At 34.8% G+C, this 18,627-nt stretch overlaps 3 protein-coding genes and 1 pseudogene across 3 annotated transcripts; all 4 read right to left on the reverse strand.

The window, feature by feature from the left end:
• Positions 1-372: 372 nt before the first annotated feature.
• On the reverse strand, positions 373-13,536 carry LOC128185263 (uncharacterized; annotated as a pseudogene).
• On the reverse strand, positions 5,768-6,911 carry LOC128185661 (complement C1q-like protein 4). The gene is made up of 2 exons (XM_052855281.1): positions 6,827-6,911; positions 5,768-6,287 (listed from the first exon to the last, which is right to left on the reverse strand). The coding sequence occupies exons 1-2, from the start codon at positions 6,897-6,899 to the stop codon at positions 5,824-5,826; spliced, it is 537 nt and encodes a 178-aa protein (XP_052711241.1). The 5' UTR covers positions 6,900-6,911; the 3' UTR covers positions 5,768-5,823.
• On the reverse strand, positions 10,187-11,303 carry LOC128185662 (complement C1q-like protein 4). Its single transcript, XM_052855282.1, has 2 exons — positions 11,219-11,303; positions 10,187-10,703 (listed from the first exon to the last, which is right to left on the reverse strand). The coding sequence occupies exons 1-2, from the start codon at positions 11,289-11,291 to the stop codon at positions 10,240-10,242; spliced, it is 537 nt and encodes a 178-aa protein (XP_052711242.1). The 5' UTR covers positions 11,292-11,303; the 3' UTR covers positions 10,187-10,239.
• Positions 13,537-14,319: 783 nt separating the features above from the next.
• Positions 14,320-15,455, reverse strand: LOC128182816 (complement C1q-like protein 2). Its single transcript, XM_052851568.1, has 2 exons — positions 15,371-15,455; positions 14,320-14,841 (listed from the first exon to the last, which is right to left on the reverse strand). Exons 1-2 carry the CDS (start codon positions 15,441-15,443, stop codon positions 14,378-14,380), a joined length of 537 nt encoding a protein of 178 aa, XP_052707528.1. The 5' UTR covers positions 15,444-15,455; the 3' UTR covers positions 14,320-14,377.
• Positions 15,456-18,627: the final 3,172 nt, after the last annotated feature.

Consider the following 18,627-nt stretch of genomic DNA (forward strand, 5'->3'; position numbering starts at 1 on the left):
TGATACAAGTTATGATATTGCAATTAGCAAATGAATACTTAATGGGGAAAAATATGAAATATTAGGGCCAAAACTCAGGAATGAAGCATGAGTGACTGAGTACCCCATAAAGTGTGAAATTATGCCATGGTAATACAGGTTATAAACACATGAAATTACGCACATATTGTAAAGATAAAAGGAACAACGAAGAACGATTGCATACTATCTAAAGTAGAAGAGACAGGGTTATGTGTACATGTAAACAACATATGCATAGAATCTATTTACATAGATGTTCCAGAATCTTAACAATAGAATAAAGAAATGAATGAAACTTCCCAAAGGATTTCGAAATTATTTAAGCTGATGGTAGTTTGCGTGTTATCGAAGTCACTGCGAATGAAGCATGGATAGCTGGGCGTGTTGAATCGTAGAATCAGCTGTTCTGATGTATCTTAAGTACGAGTCCGAAGACCAACAACCCATTGATTTGATGAGGTAGTCTTCGATGCGCGCCTTGGCTGCGAACGTAACAGCACCTATACCGAAGGAGTTACCGGTAATACTACTTTCTGCATGTCCCGCACGATGTATGAGTTGTTTGAGCATTTCAAGGAATCGGGATCTGGTCAGAGCGTTACCGTTTTCCATGATGAAAAATGGGTCGTTAGGTTTGCAAACAAAGGTTGAATTCCTCATGGGTAAATATGTTGACAATTGTTGAATTGGACACACTGTACTTTTGGTACGGAATAATTTGATGTCGATTCCTTAACGAAATGGATCGGTTTTCGATTGTTTCAAGGTAAGAACTGCATGGTTATCATGCATAGCGAGATCACTGAAACACAGGTTGCATTCGGGGTCAAATGATGATTTGCAGGTGAACTCCGCACATCTGAGGAATCCAAAAAAGGCCACTACGCACACTGTAGACATCAGTATATCGGAATAATGTGTAAAAATTCCTTGTTGAAGTGATGTTACCATGTCGTGTAAGATTTTGGTGATAGGTTTTCTACTAGGTTGGTGAGACTTTTGTTGCCGTTAGATTAGTTTTTCCAGGAGGATGTTTTGAATAGATGCAGAAATTGAATTTAGCAGAACACCAGGACAATTGCCTCATCAACTTCATTATAGAAAGTCATTTTAAGCGTCCTTTGTATATGATTTTTACTGTGGATTCGTTGTCACAATAAAACAAAATGCGTTTAGAGGTCCAAAGGTGACCCCATAGGAGTGAAGCGATCCCAATGGGATTCAATTTTCTGAAGGCCATGGAAATTTCGTCATTTTCTTTCTTTGGTAAATCTTCTGGCCATTTGTCGCTTAACCACTGTCCTTGAAAGAAACCACCAAATCCAACTGTTGATGATGCGTCTGTGTATAGTTGCATGCTGTCGGCGCCGCCCTTTTTCTATACGACATGCCCTTTTAATAATAAATAAAAGTGATGCCCTTTTTATTGAAAGTAAATTTAATTCAACCATCATTGCCCTAGCCTTTGTTTTGATTGCAAAGTTAAACCCAAACTCGCTGGACTTCATGCACGAGTGACCTGTGACAATAGACGATACAGGTAAACCGGAGAGGGTTCACCCTGGAGAGGCCCAAGCTGAGGGGATATACACGGCGTATACACAGCTGTCCTGTATAAACGGGTGAATTGACACCTAATTACTGGTACACTAATTTGAAAAATAACAACTGAATTCTCTCCTTCAAATTAGTAGGCTCAAGCTAGCTTATCATAGGTACATCGTAAGGTTATCTATAAATAGAATTAACACAAAAAATATATTTTATGAAGATAATTTGAAATTTTAACACTGAGGCACCTAAAACCATGTTTTGACTAATGAAACATTTTACTAAAAATCTAGATGTGAAGTTCTCTAATTCTTTTTTAAGCTTTTAAACAGTCGTAAGATTAACCAGAATTGTCTCTGTTTCCCAAAAAACGTAACTCTTCTTTTTGAAGAATGCAAAAGTTTAATTCATAATAAAAGATTGTTATGCAGATTTTAATGCAAATTGATTTTCAAAAAGCTTAAAAGATAAAACAACAATTTCAAAATTCAAATCTGTGTGGTAAAAAGGAGTTAATAATTTTGCCATCAATTGTCTACATAATTATTATCTTTTGACTGAGAAGTGGACAGGCATAGCTTACACCCATGCTATGCCGGTCCACTTCTCAAAAGAGAATATCGTCTACATTATACATGTCCTATGATTCATTCCTCGATACAGATGTGTTTAAGTTCACATATTACATAAAGCCTAAATGAAATAAAGATTTTTAAATACATTATACTTTAAAACTAGTCAGACCAATGCCATGACTGTTCTAAGGGATAAAAATAAAAGTAAATCAATTGAAATTAAAATATTGAATAAGACTTGTGTGAATGTAAAAGCTAATCATTTATTGTTCAATAATCTTGTTTCATTACACATCTTGAGGTCACATTTGATTACTCAGATCCTAGATTTAACACTAGGCGGGTGTCATTTCAATGTCGTAGAAGAAGGAAACTCTATTCCATTGTTCTAAGAATAACTTTCACATAAGAATGTCCTCTCGACATTCAGCGTTAAGATGAACATGATGATGTAATTCGCGGACTGATGATGCAAGGCTCAGCAAGTAGGAAACGAATGATCTCCCTGGTATTATAACACGTGACGCAAAGTTTAGGTGCCCTAGGAGTTGCAGTAGCTCACGCTTGGTACAACTTTTCTTATCGCTGAAGGATTCGAGCATTTCCCTTATTCTTAGTATTTTGTCCATAGGTAGACGCGCTTGCATTTGATGTGAATCCAGGATAATTCCAAGGTATTCCATGACGGTGTCTGGACCAATGGTTTTGTTTTTTGCAAGGGGAACGTTGAGCTTGTTGAATAACATGGTTAGAATAGCCATTGTACAATCTGCCGGGAAATCTGGACTGTCTAAGGTGAGAAAGTCGTCGAGTAAATGAAAATACACTCTATTTCATAGTTATTTTCAGCAATCCAACAAATTGATTGGGAAAAACTGATCGAAAATTTTTGGACTGGAACGGAACCCATAAGCCAGTCTATTATAGGAATAGTATTGATTTCTCCATTTAACACAAAACAGGTGGAACTGAGATGGTAGAATAGGAACGAGCTTGAAGGCATCAGATATGTCCGTTTTGCACATCAACGCATCCTTTCCGTATTTCTTTATACATTTAATCTATTAAGTCATTGATGGTGGGGTGCATGTGGAGCCGAGAGGTCTACGATGAGTCTTTTCTTTTTTGAGTATTTCCTTTCGGCTATTCCGAGAGGGGAAACTCTATTCTGTTGGAAAGGGGCTGTCTGGTATGGGCCGGAGAGGAAGCCTTTTTTGATTTCAGAAGAAAGAAGTTCATCAATTGCTGATTGTTCTGTTGGGCAGACAATAAGTTCTTGCATTTTTGAATTTCGAGATTTAACCTTTTAACTTTTGTATCAAAAGCGAATGTAAATCCGTCCAAGATATAGGAGACAAATTCTGAGTCTTCATGATTTTTAAGTTCGAGTTTTAACTGTTGAATGTTTTAAGAGATTGAGACACTTTTAGATCGGAAAGTCACTTAATATCTTCTTTTCGGGTGCTGGAGGGCTGAGTTGAGTTTTTGGGTTTGGTTTTGTTTGATTGGGTGCATGTGACGGCTGAGTAGTCTTTGCCTTTGCATAGGATACAAACGTGTTGCTACGGTTGCAGAGTCTTGAAGAATAAAAAATTGTTGCAGATCTCTTGAAAATTGAATGAAGTTCTTTTTCTGCTATGCCGATCTATGTTGTTGGAGTGACGTCGGACTTCTGAAATGAGGGGCAGAACTTTGTATTGTGGGACACCTCAGAACATATGCTGCAGGATCGAGCTCTGGATGCAATTAGTTGTATAAGGTCCCTGTCTCTTGCGGACCAGTCGACCTTGATCTTGTGGATTGCGAGGGCACTTGCACTCTTTAGAGAGAAAAGCTTATGATACTCGTAAAATCTATCGCCGTAAACGTTAAATATATCTACTATATTTGCCTCGTACATGTCTAATTCTTCTCGTCGGTTCGGAAAAGCTTGGCTCATAACCCTTTTGTATTTGCCGAAAGATGATAGAAATTCAGCAATGGTTAGATTTCGTTTGAGTCTATAGTCATCCTTTTCTTTTTCTTTCTCAGATGACCGAACTTCGAATTAAGAAATGAAAAGAGAGGCGAGGTTGACATCCTTACCTTCAACTATATTTTTCCTTAACGAAGGAGAGATTAGTTCCATTTGAGGTAAATCCTCGGGATTTGTTCCGAATTTCCTCGAAGTAGAATGTGAGCAAGTCTTCTCTGTTGATTGGTAATAATTCTGAAGGCTGTATTGGGCGGTTGGATTGGATTCCTCCGCTGTTACCATGGTTGCTAAACTGCTGACCATCGTTTGAAGAGTTTGAACAGTATTCATCAGAGATTGTACAATGAAGAGAGATTCTGATCCGGTTGTGTTTAGACAGGTCGTACTTGGTGAAGTCGAGCGGGACGTAGCGTCGCTGCTAGCCGCAAGGTTATTGGAATTTTCGCTTTCAGACGAAATAACACTGTTTGAAAGCACATTTCCTGTATCTTGGCTAGAATTTTGTTGATTTAACAAATTGGAACTGGAGATGTTCGAAATGGGAAACTCGGGGAGGCGTTGATATTAGATTCCGTAAGGTTTTCCCGCAAAGTCGATGCAGGCCAATTATGATAATTACCCATGTCCAGTCATTTCCCGTTGTTACCTGTCTCTTTGTGGAACGCTTCGGTGCAATCGTCACTAGATTCACTACACGCGAATGTGTTCAATCTCCGGAACACAGAATGTAATTTTAAACAAAATGTTCACGTCTTCTTGAATATAATTATTCACGGAATTAGTTTCCAAACATGAAAAACGTCGATGGATTATCAAAAAGATTAAATCCACGAGATTTGTAAGGAATTAATAATAGCTGATGCTGTAGCTGTCCAAGAACAATCTGAGATAAGAACTGGACCGATAACTAGGGGGCATTTACCCCGGCCATCTGCCTATTACATAAGTAATAAATTCGTAGTGCTTGGTAACAGATACAGTTGCAATATTTTAGACATGATAATTACGTACAGAGCTGTAGCAAACTATAAATGTTGATGATGGATGAATATGAATTAACACTGTTCTTAAGAAATAAACCACGCTTAAGCAAACTTGAGCTTCAAATTAATAATGATAAAGTCTTGTCTACGCCAGTACTGGTTCCATCTTTACATTGGATAGTTTGCTCTTGATTCCAAACGCTACCGCTGTAGACATGACGTTTTGGTACATGTAATAATGACAGAGAACCAGTCTTATTGAGCTCTGGCGTAAGAATACATACGACTACAAAAATATCTAAATTGTTCGTACCACTTAAAATCTGACTATTTTCAAGGTATTTATAAAAACGTTTCCTTGAGAAACAATGCATCTGAATATGTTATATCGAAATTATCGATTATCTTAAAGTTTTAGTCTCGTCAGCGGTGATGATTTGTGCTTAGGTCCAAACACTGTTTCACTTCCGTTTTGCCAGAGTTAATTAAAATCAACTCCCAAAAAGTAATTGTTTAACTTTAACCAGTGCTAATTTATTGTGCAGGTATTTTAGCCAGAGTTTAATCAGTTTGTCATTTTGCCCATGCGAATGAGGCACATGGACTTCTTCATTGAAAATCAGCCTTAAAATTTATGATAAATTGTAGTAAAATCATTTTGTTGCATTATTTATTTAATATTTGACAAAACATGTAGCATGTGGTATCAAAAAATCAGCTAAGCAATTCGAAATCCCGAAAAAGATGTCTTCCCATTGCTCATGGTGCTGTAAAACGCGCCTTGACCTTCCGTTTGAGATACGATTTGAAACGTATCTCTTGTCGAAACAGCCAGAATCACAAACCCTGTGGCCGAATCGTCATCATATTCTTTTTCTGTATCTGCATAGATTGACCCTTTTGCGACTCCATTTTGTTCCAATACTGCCACCATCTCTCCGTACTGACCACTGGAGCCGGCTTGATGTGTACCCGCAGCATGAATGGTCCAAGAAAATGCATACAGACCGGCAGATGGAGCGGTGAAAACGCCAGTATTTTTGTCGTATCCATTTCCATAATTTGTTTCCACAACATCGAATATAAAAGGTTGGTTTTGCTGAAGGGCTTTAAACGTTCTTGAATAGTACACGTAAAAAGCCACTGGTACAACGGAAGACTCCTCGGAGGTTCTGTAAGAACCTGTAATTTGATAGAAAAATGAATTTAGAGGCATAAAAATACAAAGCACGAACTTTTTGCCATCCTCTCTCCACTATGGTAAAAACTACTTAAAACACACACACACACACACACACACACACACACACACACACACACACACACACACACACACACACACACACACACACAGTTTGAGTTTTGGTTGATGACGATATGTTAACATCCAAGAGTACTGCAAATACATGTACATTGAGCCACATTCTTCTAGAGAAATCTTTAAAGCAACTTTATGTTACCAAAATTATTAAAACTATTGACCAAAATTAGAAAAAAAAACTCATCAAATTTGACAGAATACAGTACATTTTACCCTCATAGCTGTATTGTTGTGTCACATACATACGCAAATTGATTCAAGTCATATGCACATTGTTGTAAAGAGACAAAGTCAATCTGAGAACATGTCTCGTTTTGTATGTTGCACAGGTTATTTGACCTTTTATGAATGGAATTAAGAGATGTTTTCATGTTCGACAAAACTGACACCATGCCCTTACCATGGTAACAAAGGGAAGATGCCAGGCTGAAGGTCAGACATATCGCCACACAAACCAGCGCTATGGTCTTCATTCTGGGAAATCTACAACTAAAATAAAGAATTACATTTTTTAGAAAACCCTTGCATTTTTTTTATTTCAATGCATCGAAAACTTCTTATATGATGCCATTTATTTAACAAAAAACCTTACCTTGTTCTTTTTTAAAGTTGGTTAACTGAAAATGCATATCTACTGGCATATATATATATACTGTTTCCTAATTGATCATTTAGCTGATGTAAAATTGCATAACATTTTAAATTTCAAAGATAGGGTAACAATTCAAAAGAGTTCATTGATATATCATATAGAAAAACCGCATGTTACATTCTGGAACAAAAGAATTCAATAAGGTGGTGGCTTGTAGAATGGTTTTGATATATCAAATTTTCGTTGTCAGCTTGGCTGTTAAAACGATTAATGACATTTTTATTGCAGGCCTTGGTAACAGTTTTGCTTAACTACAATAACTTCTCGGATTTCCGTTGTCTACTTCGCATGTTTTGACCAAATTCTATACGAGATGCATAGTACGAAAGCATATTAGTGCCACATATACACATCACATTTTTTTTATTTTCTACACTTTAAAGTGTAAATTTAACACTTTAATCTGTATAATTCACACTTTAATCTGTATAATTCACACTTTAATCTGTAAATTTTACACTTTAATCTGTAAAATTGACACTTTAAAGTGTAAAATTCACATTTAAAGTGTAAAATTTACACTTTAAAATGTAAAGTTCACACGTTAGAGAGTAAAATTCACACTTTAAAGAGTAGAATTCACACTTTAATTTCTTTATTTCTACACTTTAATCTGTGAATTTCACACTTTGTTTGAATCGGATGTAAGACGGGCAATGGGCATGTGCATTAGCTAATTCTTTGGTGTCTTCCCACTAAAATTCTGAAATTTTTATGGGTGACTGAATTTAGCTAAGTGGGAATAGTGCACAGGTAAGGGTGACAAAGAACAAAGGAAATTAATTACAGGTGAATTATAGTCTGTTTTATTATTGACCATAAGTAATTATTTAATTAAATAAAAATAGAATAACAGACAATGTTTAAAATTATGTTTAAAATTTAAAAAAAAGATAATAAGATACTTGTAATAGAAGTAAATTTTAAAAATTAAAAAAGGGCTAATTCTTTGATTGATTATAGCTTAGTTTTATTTTGTGTAAAATTACTCAATATTCATTCTTTTGAGGAGATGGAAAAGAGACATGGTTTATTTTAAATACAATCATAGTCAACAACAAACTCTGTTTAGCAATTATAACGTATTTTGAAGATCATATACATGTACATAAATATTTTAGCATGTACTGTGGAATCATTTAATTTCATGGGGGCCAATTTTCGTGGATTGTGGGTTTTTTGCTGATTCGTTGGGATGGAATTTCGTGGATGCGTCAGTTTTCAGTTTCAGTATGTAAACTAAATCTTTATTAATTAGTTTTCGTTGAGGATGTAAATACGTGGGCGAGGGCTACCCTCGAATACCACGAAAATTGAGCCACCACGAATTCTAATGATTCCACAGTAATTGATATAATTTACTTTTTAGTGCAAATATCCTGGGGTGGATTGAAGCCATCTTACCGATAGACAATTGACAAAGAGTGAATTAGAAGTGAATTAATTAGGAATACATTTTCTGGCTGATGGAACTTGGACTATTCATTATGATATACTATAGTAACAATTACATGTATACATGAAGGGCCTGCATGAGGCTGAATTACTTAGATTACTTAAACGATCAATAGAAATTCCTTTATTTAAAAAAACTGTTTTGTTTTATGCTTGAAAAGCTAGAAACTGAAGGAATTATCACTGGGCTTAGAGTTAATTAAATGAATCAAGATCATGTTTGTATGATAAAAATACATTTATTGTACATGTATCAGATAGTTAATGGTATAACATTTAATGAAATTTAAATCGAGCATTAGTTTGACTGAGTTTCATATGATCTAATTAAGCCACCAATTTCTTTAAAGTGGTGTTTATTTATTGCAATTTTCGCTTTCAGACGAAATAACACTGTATGAGGGCACATTTCCTGTATCTTGGCTAGAAATTTGTTGATTTAACAAATTGGAACTGGAATCAGCGTTGGATTCAATGATGTTATCAGCGTAAAGTTTACGAAGTACCAAGAGGGGAAACTCGGGGAGGCGTTGATATTAGCTTCCGTAAGTTTTTCTCGCAAAGTCGATGCAGGCCAATTATGATAATTACCCATGTCCAATGCATTTCCCGTTGTTTTCTGTCTCTTTGTGGAACGCTTCGGTGCCATCGTCACAAGATTCACTACACGCGAATGTGTTCAATCTCCGGAACACAGAATGTAATTTTAAACAAAATGTTCACGTCTTCTTGAATATAATTATTCACGGAATTAGTTTCCAAACATGAAAAACGTCGATGGATTATCAAAAAGATTAAATCCACGAGATTTGTAAGGAATTAATAATAGCTGATGCTGTAGCTGTCCAAGAACAATCTGAGATAAGAAGTCACGTGACTGGACCGATAACTAGGGGGCATTTACCCCGGCCATCTGCCTATTACATAAGTAATAAATTCGTAGTGCTTGGTAACAGATACAGTTGCAATATTTTAGACATGATAATTACGTACAGAGCTGTAGCAAACTATAAATGTTGATGATGGATGAATATGAATTAACACTGTTCTTAAGAAATAAACCACGCTTAAGCAAACTTGAGCTTCAAATTAATAATGATAAAGTCTTGTCTACGCCAGTACTGGTTCCATCTTTACATTGGATAGTTTGCTCTTGATTCCAAACGCTACCGCTGTAGACATGACGTTTTGGTACATGTAATAATGACAGAGAACCAGTCTTATTGAGCTCTGGCGTAGGAATACATACGACTACAAAAATATCTAAATTGTTCGTACCACTTAAAATCTGACTATTTTCAAGATATTTATAAAAACGTTTCCTTGAGAAACAATGCTTCTGAATACGTTACATAGAAATTATCGATTATCTTAAAGTATTAGTCTTGTCAGCGGTGATGATTTGTGCTTAGGTTTAAACACTGTTTCACTTCCGTTTTGCCAGAATAACTGCATAGAAGAGTTAATTAAAATCAACTCCCAAAAAGTAATTGTTTAACTTTAACCAGTGCTAATTTGTTGTACAGGTATTTTAGCCAGAGTTAGTCAGTTCATCATTTTGCCCATGCGAATATTGATGAGGCACATGGTCATCTTCAATGAAAATCAGCCTTTAGATTTATGATAAATTGTATTAAAAATCATTGTGTTGCATTATTTATTTAATATTTGACAAAACATGTTGCATGAGGTATAAAAAAAATCAGCTAAGCAATTCGAAATCCCGAAAAAGATGTCTTCCCATTGCTCATGGTGCTGTAAAACGCGCCTTGACCTTCCGTTTGAGATACGATTTGAAACGTATCTCTTGTCGAAACAGCCAGAATCACAAACCCTGTGGCCGAATCGTCATCATATTCTTTTTCTGTATCTGCATAGATTGACCCTTTTGCGACTCCATTTTGTTCCAATACTGCCACCATCTCTCCGTACTGACCACTGGAGCCGGCTTGATGTGTACCCGCAGCATGAATGGTCCAAGAAAATGCATACAGACCGGCAGATGGAGCGGTGAAAACGCCAGTATTTTTGTCGTATCCATTTCCATAATTTGTTTCCACAACATCGAATATAAAAGGTTGGTTTTGCTGAAGGGCTTTAAACGTTCTTGAATAGTACACGTAAAAAGCCACTGGTACAACGGAAGACTCCTCGGAGGTTCTGTAAGAACCTGTAATTTGATGGAAAAATGAATTTAGAGGCATAAAAATACAAAGCGCAAACTTTTTGCCATCCTCTCTCCACTATGGTAAAAACTACTTAAAACACACACACACACACACACACACACACACACACACACACACACACACACACAGTTTGAGTTTTGGTTGATGACGATGTGTTAACATCCAAGAGTACTGCAAATACATGTACATTGAGCCACATTTTTATAGAGAAATCTTTAAAGCAACTTTATGTTACCAAAATTATTAAAACTGTTGACCAAAATTAGAAAAAAAAACTCATCAAATTTGACAGAATACAGTACATTTTACCCTCATAGCTGTATTGTTGTGTCACATACATACGCAAATTGATTCAAGTCATATGCACATTGTTGTAAACAGATAAAGTCAATCTGAGAACATGTCTCGTTTTGTATGTTGCACAGGTTATTTGACCTTTTATGAATGGAATTAAGAGATGTTTTCATGTTCGACAAAACTGACACCATGCCCTTACCATGGTAACAAAGGGAAGATGCCGGGCTGAAGGTCAGATATATCGCCACACAAACCAGCGCTATGGTCTTCATTCTGGGAAATCTACAACTAAAATAAAGAATTACATTTTTTAGAAAACCCTTGCATTTTTTTTATTTCAATGCATCTCAAACTTCTTATATGATGCCATTTAGTTAACAAAAAACCTTACCTTGTTCTTTTTTAAAGTTGGTTAACTGAAAATGCATATCTACTGGCATATATATATACTGTTTCCTAATTGATCATTTAGCTGATATAAATTGCATAACATTTTAAATTTCAAAGATAGGGTAACAATTCAAAAGAGTTTATCGATATATCATATAGAAAAACCGCATGTTACATTCTGGAACAAAAGAATTCAATAAGGTGGTGGCTTGTAGAATGGTTTTGATATATCAAATTTTCGTTGTCAGCTTGGCTGTTAAAACGATTAATGACATTTTTATTGCAGGCCTTGGTAACAGTTCTGCTTAGCTACAATAACTTCTCGGATTTCCGTTGTCTCCTTAGCATGTTTTGTCCAAATTCTATACGAGATGCATAGTACGAAAGCATATTAGTGCCACATATACACTTCACATTTTTTTTATTTTCTACACTTTAAAGTGTAAATTTAACACTTTAATCTGTATAATTCACACTTTAATCTGTATAATTCACACTTTAATCTGTAAATTTAACACTTTAATCTGTAAAATTGACACTTTAAAGTGTAAACTTCACATTTAAAGTGTAAAATTTACACTTTAATCTGTAAAATTCACACTTTAGAGTGTAAAATTTACACTTTAATCTGTAAAATTCACACTTTAGAGTGTAAAATTCACACTTTAAAGAGTAAAATTCACACTTTAATCTCTTTATTTCTACACTTTAATCTGTGAATTTAACACTTTGTTTGAATCGGATGTAATGGGCATATGCATTAGCTAATTCTTTGGTGTCTTCCCACTAAAATTCTGAAATTTTTATGGGTGACTGATTTTAGCTAAGTGGGAATAGTGCACAGGTAAGGGTGTTAAAGAACAAAGGAAATTAATTACAGGTGAATTATAGTCTGTTTTATTATTGACCATAGGTAAATATTTAATTAAATAAAAATGAAATAACAGACAATGTTTAAGATTATGTTTAAAATTAAAAAAAAAAAGATAATAAGATACTTGTAATAGAAGTAAATGTTAAAAATGAAAAAAGGGCTAATTCTTTGATTGATTATAGCTTAGTTTTATTTTGTGTAAAATTACTCAATATTCATTCTTTTGTGGAGATGGAAAAGAGACATGGTTTATTTTAAATACAATCATAGTCAACAACAAACTCTGTTTAGCATAAATATTAAGCATGTAATTGACATAATTTACTATTTAGTGCAAATATCCTGGGGTGGATTGAAGCCATCTTACCGATAGACAATTGACAAAGAGTGAATTAGAGGTAAATTAATTAGGAATACATTTTCTGGCTGATGGAACTTGGACTATTCATTATGATATACTATAGTAACAATTACATGAATACATGAAGGGTCCGCGTGAGGCTGAATTACTTAGATTACTGAAACGATCAATAGAAATTCCTTTATTTAAAAAAACTGTTTTTTTTTATCCTTGAAAAGCTAGAAACTGCAGGAATTATCACTGGGCTTAGAGTTAATTAATCAAGATCATGTTTGTATGATAAAATACATTTATTGTACATGTATAAGATAGTTAATGGTATAACAACTAATGAAATTTAAATCGAACATTAGTTTGATTGAGTTTCATATGATCTAATTAAGCCACCAATTTCTGTGGTGTGGTGTTTATCTATTGGAATTTTCGCTTTCAGACGAAATAACACTGTTTGAGGGCACATTTCCTGTATCTTGGCTGGAAATTTGTTGATTTAACAAATTGGAACTGGAATCAGTGTTGGATTCAATGATGTTATCAGCGTAAAGTTTACGAAGTACCGAGAGGGGAAACTCGGGGAGGCGTTGATATTAGCTTCCGTAAGTTTTTCTCGTAAAGTCGATGCAGGCCAATCAAGATAATTACCCATGTCCAGTGCATTTCCCGTTGTTTTCTGTCTCTTTGTGGAACGCTTCGGTGCCATCGTCACAAGATTCACTACACGCGAAATTGTTCAATCTCCGGAACACAGAATGTAATTTTAAACAAAATGTTCACGTCTTCTTGAATATAATTATTCACGGAATTAGTTTCCAAACATGAAAAACGTCGATGGATTATCAAAAAGATTAAATCCACGAGATTTGTAAGAAATTAATAATAGCTGATGCTGTAGCTGTCCAAGAACAATCTGAGATAAGAAGTCACGTGACTGGATCGATAACTAGGGGGCATTTACCCCGGCCATCTGCCTATTACATAAGTAATAAATTCGTAGTGCTTGGTAACAGATACAGTTGCAATATTTTAGACATGATAATAACGTACAGAGCTGTAGCAAACTAGAAATGTTGATAATGGATGAATATGAATTAACACTGTTCTTAAGAAATAAACCACGCTTAAGCAAACTTGAGCTTCAAATTAATAATTATAAAGTCTTGTCTACGCCAGTTCTGGTTCTATCTTTACAATGGATAGTCTGCTTTTGATTCCAAACGCTACCGCTGTAGACATGACGTTTTGGTAATTATGACAGAGAACCAGTCTTATTGAGCTCTGGCGTAGAAATACATACGACTACAAAAATATCTAAATTGTTCGTACCACTTAAAATCTGACTATTTTCAAGATATTTATAAAAACGTTTCCTTGAGAAACAATGCTTCTGAATACGTTACATCGAAATTATCGATTATCTTAAAGTATTAGTCTTGTCAGCGGTGATGATTTGTGCTTAGGTCCAAACACTGTTTCACTTCCGTTTTGCCAGAGTAACTGCATAGAAGAGTTAATTAAAATCAACTCCCAAAAAGTAATTGTTTAACTTTAACCAGTGCTAATTTGTTGTGCAGGGTTTAGTCAGTTCGTCATTTTGCCCATGTGAGTGAGGCACATGGACTTCTCCATTGAAAATCAGCCTTTAAATTAATGATAAATTGTAGTAAAAATCATTTTGTTGCATTATTTATTTAATATTTGACAAATCATGTAGCATGTGGTATAAAAAAAATCAGCTAAGCAATTCGAAATCCCGAAAAAGATGTCTTCCCATTGCTCATGGTGCTGTAAAACGCGCCTTGACCTTCCGTTTGAGATACGATTTGAAACGTATCTCTTGTCGAAACAGCAAGAATCACAAACCCTGTGGCCGAATCGTCATCATATTCTTTTTCTGTATCTGCATAGATTGACCCTTTTGCGATTCCATTCTGTTTCAATACTGCCACCATCTCTCCGTACTGACCACTGGAGCCAGCTTGATGTGTACCCGCAGCATGAATGGTCCAAGAAAATGCATACAGACCGGCAGATAGAGCGGTGAAAACGCCAGTATTTTTGTCGTATCCATTTCCATAGTTTGTTTCCACAGAATCGAATATAAAAGGTTGATTTTGCTGAAGGGCTTTAAATGTGCTTGAATAGTACACGTAAAAAGCCACTGGTACAACGGAAGACTCCTCGGAGGTTCTGTAAGAACCTGTAATTTGATAGAAAAATGAATTTAGAGGCATAAAATTACAAAGCACAAACTTTTTACCATCCTCTCTCAACTATGGTAAAAACTACTTAAAACACACACACACACACACACACACACACACACACACACACACACACACACAGAGAGAGAGAGAGAGAGTTTGAGTTTTGGTTGATGACGATATGTTAACATCCAAGAGTACTGCAAATACATGTACATTCAGCCACATTCTTTTAGAGGGAAATAATTAAAGCAACTTTATGTTACCAAAATTAATAAAACTGTTGAACAAAATTAGAAAAAAAACTCAACAAATTTGACAGAATACAGTACATTTTACCCTCATAGCTGTATTGTTGTGTCACATATATACGCAAATTGATAAAAGTCATATGCACATTGTTGTAAACAGATAAAGTCAATCTGAGAACATGTCTCGTTTTGAATGTTGCACACGTTTTTTGACCTTTTATGAATGGAATAAAGAGATTTTTCATGTTCGACAAAACGGACACCATGCCCTTACCATGGTAACAAAGGGAAGATGCCAGGCTGAAGGTCAGACATATCGCCACACAAACCAGCGCTATGGTCTTCATTCTGAGAAATCTACAACTAAAATAAAGAATTACATTTATTAAGAGAACCCTTGCATTTTTTTTTCATTTCAATGCATCGAAAACTTCTTATATGATGCCATTTAGTTAACAAAAAACCCTACCTTGTTCTTTTTTAAAGTTGGTTAACTGAAAATGCATATCTACTGGCATATATATATACTGTTTCCTAATTGATCATTTAGCTGATGTAAAATTGCATAACATTTTAAATTTCAAAGATATTGTAACAATTCAAAAGAGTTCATCGATATATCATATAGAAAAACCGCATGTTACATTCTGGAACAAAAGAATTCAATAAGGTGGTGGCTTGTAGAATGGTTTTGATATATCAAATTTTCGTTGTCAGCTTGGTTGTTAAAACGATTAATGACATTTTTATTGCAGGCCTTGGTAACAGTTTTGCTTAACTACAATAACTTCTCGTATTTCCGTTGTCTACTTCGCATGTTTTGACACATTTGTGCAATAATTCAAAGGGTAGAACGCTGCCTCCCCCTTTTTTTCATTTTATACACACGATTTAGCGGCAAAATTCTTTTATAAAAACAATTGACTTCATCAATCTTTAACTTTGATTGACCGCTTTATTAATGCTCTTTTCCAAATATGTATTCATCTTACTAATTAAAATTCAAATGTTTTAAAAACAAGCTTAAGAGTAACACTATACGAACATCTGTTCTCAGCCTGATCGTTTTTGCGTGGACCCGGTGGTCCACGCAGAAAATATATAAGCGAGATTAAACCGGATGCTATGGGGAAAATGCAACCTGCGCATGAGCTAGTCTGGTTCTTGTGCGTACTTTTTTTGTAATTAGTAGCTCCGGGAACCAGGCTAGCACACGTTTATCTGAATCGGGATCGGGAATCCGTGCCATATTCACACTTATATAAGTTCAAATGCGCTGTAATTGTAAAGTTGTTGGAAACAAAGTATTTCTTTTAAAGAAATGATCAGCATGTGATATGAACTGTCAGTATTATGAAATAAGTTAATGTTATACCGAAACTACAACATGCATCAAATAGCATAATGTGCAATGTATTGTTGTTTTCCGAATACACATGTAACTTAACTTTACCTTTATAGTAGGCGAAGCTAGAGTCCTTACCGATTAAAATTTTTTAAGCATTTAAGTATGATTGAATAATTATGTCACTGTTTAAAAGTTTAAACCTCAAGAAAAATGCACTAAAATATGAAATTTTTAATTTACACAAAGCTGTTCCTGCATAGTTAACAAAGTAGTGCGAATCGTAATGTGTGAGCAAATAGTAGAATTCACCGAATGCCTGATACTATACATGCAAACTTCATTAATAGATAGATCATGATTATTTAGGAAGTATGAAGCCTTTTTAATTCTGAGATAAAAAGTCAGGGCTATACATACATGTATACGTAAACAACGTACAAATTTTGTGGTTAAAAGCAGGAGGCTAGAGTTGGTGGAATCTCTAATAATCTTAAGGCTTTCACGTTTTCGTTGGAAACACATGCAAATGGTCCACGTATTGTAGTCCATTTTTAAAGGACAGCAACTTGTTATTACTTTAACGAGTGTCTAGTTTCCTCGTTACATAGACTTATAAAATTTCCTTATAACGAATTGATCAGATATGATCTTAAAAAACGCTCCTTAATGTAATGACGCTTTTATGTTGATACTTAGGTTTCATGAAGAAGAAAAAAATGTACAAAAAATGTCGTTAGATTATGATTGTGTTTAACAGCTTTCAAGTATTTACGAGGAAGTTCCAAACTGGCAGGGAAACCCCATGTTTTACCTCTACAAGACATACCGACAATATTTTCTTTGTATGTGTCGACACGAAGAGACATTAAATTTTTATAACAGTTTGTCTTCACATGGCGATTTGAACCCTATGTGAATATATAAACTACTAGTATGTCGCCAAATTTGGGAGTCTATCAATTTTGTTCGTAGATATAACTTCGATCCTCTGATTTGCATGGTTTGGACAGCAAAACCTTTTGTATTTGATTAATGAATAGCGCTTTATTTTTAAAAATGAATTTTCCTAAAAATGTTTAACCTTTTGCTATCATTTTTAACTTAATCACATGGAAAAATCTCATATCTCTCTAAGAAATATATAAATTTTAATTTTATCTTGAAAACTCCGAAATTTCCATGCCGCTTATATAATTAATCAAACGTTTTCATTCTTATCTGTCATAAGCTCGTAACATAAATGGTTCTTAAGTCTAAGACAGTGCTAAGTAGGACTGAAGATCGCCCTTAAACGTCGACATAAGTCTGTAACTAGAAGAGTACTATTGCTTAGCTCAGACAATTTACACGAAACTTAGGCGATCGGTAGAGGAGATATCAAATTTAGTTTTCGCACGTGCCAGTACGTTTTAACGGCATCACGATATTACGCCACATGTAGTCTTCGAGAACAACTAAACAAGTGAATATTTGTCAAAATAAAGAAGTAACAATAGACCGAATACCTCTAGATCTACAGTGTATCGCTTTGGGTAATGTAAAAATGTCAGGTATGTTCAAAATATAATATGAAACCTTAATTTTTGAATCTGTACATTTAAGATATATGACGAAGCACAAACCCATGATTTACCATCTACTGAATTTTTTCCCAATTTCTACATAAACCATAAGAATAAATGAACTTGTGAAAAATTACGGTGTTCAAATACATCACTATTTAAAAGACAAAAATAGAAGCAAGCGTTGAACCAACATATAAATATTTTGTTCCACTTACTTTTTACAGCCAAGCAGGCATACGGGAATGGGATTTCTGTAAATAGGAGAGGTAAGAGAGAGAAAAATTAAAAAATTAAAAAACGAAATCACACTGTTTGCTTATTCCTCGAACGACCTATTACACATGGACAATATATGTATGAGAGAGTAGTTAAGTGAATATTTGTCAAAATAAAGAGGTGAGCACAGATAATGTACATCTACGATATACTCATGTCATCGTAACTTTTGTGCACATGTTTTATTAACACTAATTTTACCCTCGCCTCTAATATTTGTGATACCTAGCAGTTGTATCTAAATCAAAATCAGATATTTTAAAATAACCTATGATTAATGACTTATTATCAATTGCTTGGTATACCCTCAAGTGGTGAAATGTTTGCGAGGTTTTGGCGATA

Source organism: Crassostrea angulata, chromosome 5 (assembly GCF_025612915.1).
Source record: "Crassostrea angulata isolate pt1a10 chromosome 5, ASM2561291v2, whole genome shotgun sequence".
NCBI lineage: Eukaryota > Metazoa > Mollusca > Bivalvia > Ostreida > Ostreidae > Magallana > Magallana angulata.

Coding starts and splice junctions, on each gene's coding strand:
- LOC128185661 (XM_052855281.1), bottom strand. CDS start 6,899: ATGAAGACCATAGCGCTGGTTTGTGTGGCGATATGTCTGACCTTCAGC. Junction 6,288..6,826: donor ATCTTCCCTTTGTTACCATG/GTAAGGGCATGG, acceptor ATCAAATTACAG/GTTCTTACAGAACCTCCGAG.
- LOC128185662 (XM_052855282.1), bottom strand. CDS start 11,291: ATGAAGACCATAGCGCTGGTTTGTGTGGCGATATATCTGACCTTCAGC. Junction 10,704..11,218: donor ATCTTCCCTTTGTTACCATG/GTAAGGGCATGG, acceptor ATCAAATTACAG/GTTCTTACAGAACCTCCGAG.
- LOC128182816 (XM_052851568.1), bottom strand. CDS start 15,443: ATGAAGACCATAGCGCTGGTTTGTGTGGCGATATGTCTGACCTTCAGC. Junction 14,842..15,370: donor ATCTTCCCTTTGTTACCATG/GTAAGGGCATGG, acceptor ATCAAATTACAG/GTTCTTACAGAACCTCCGAG.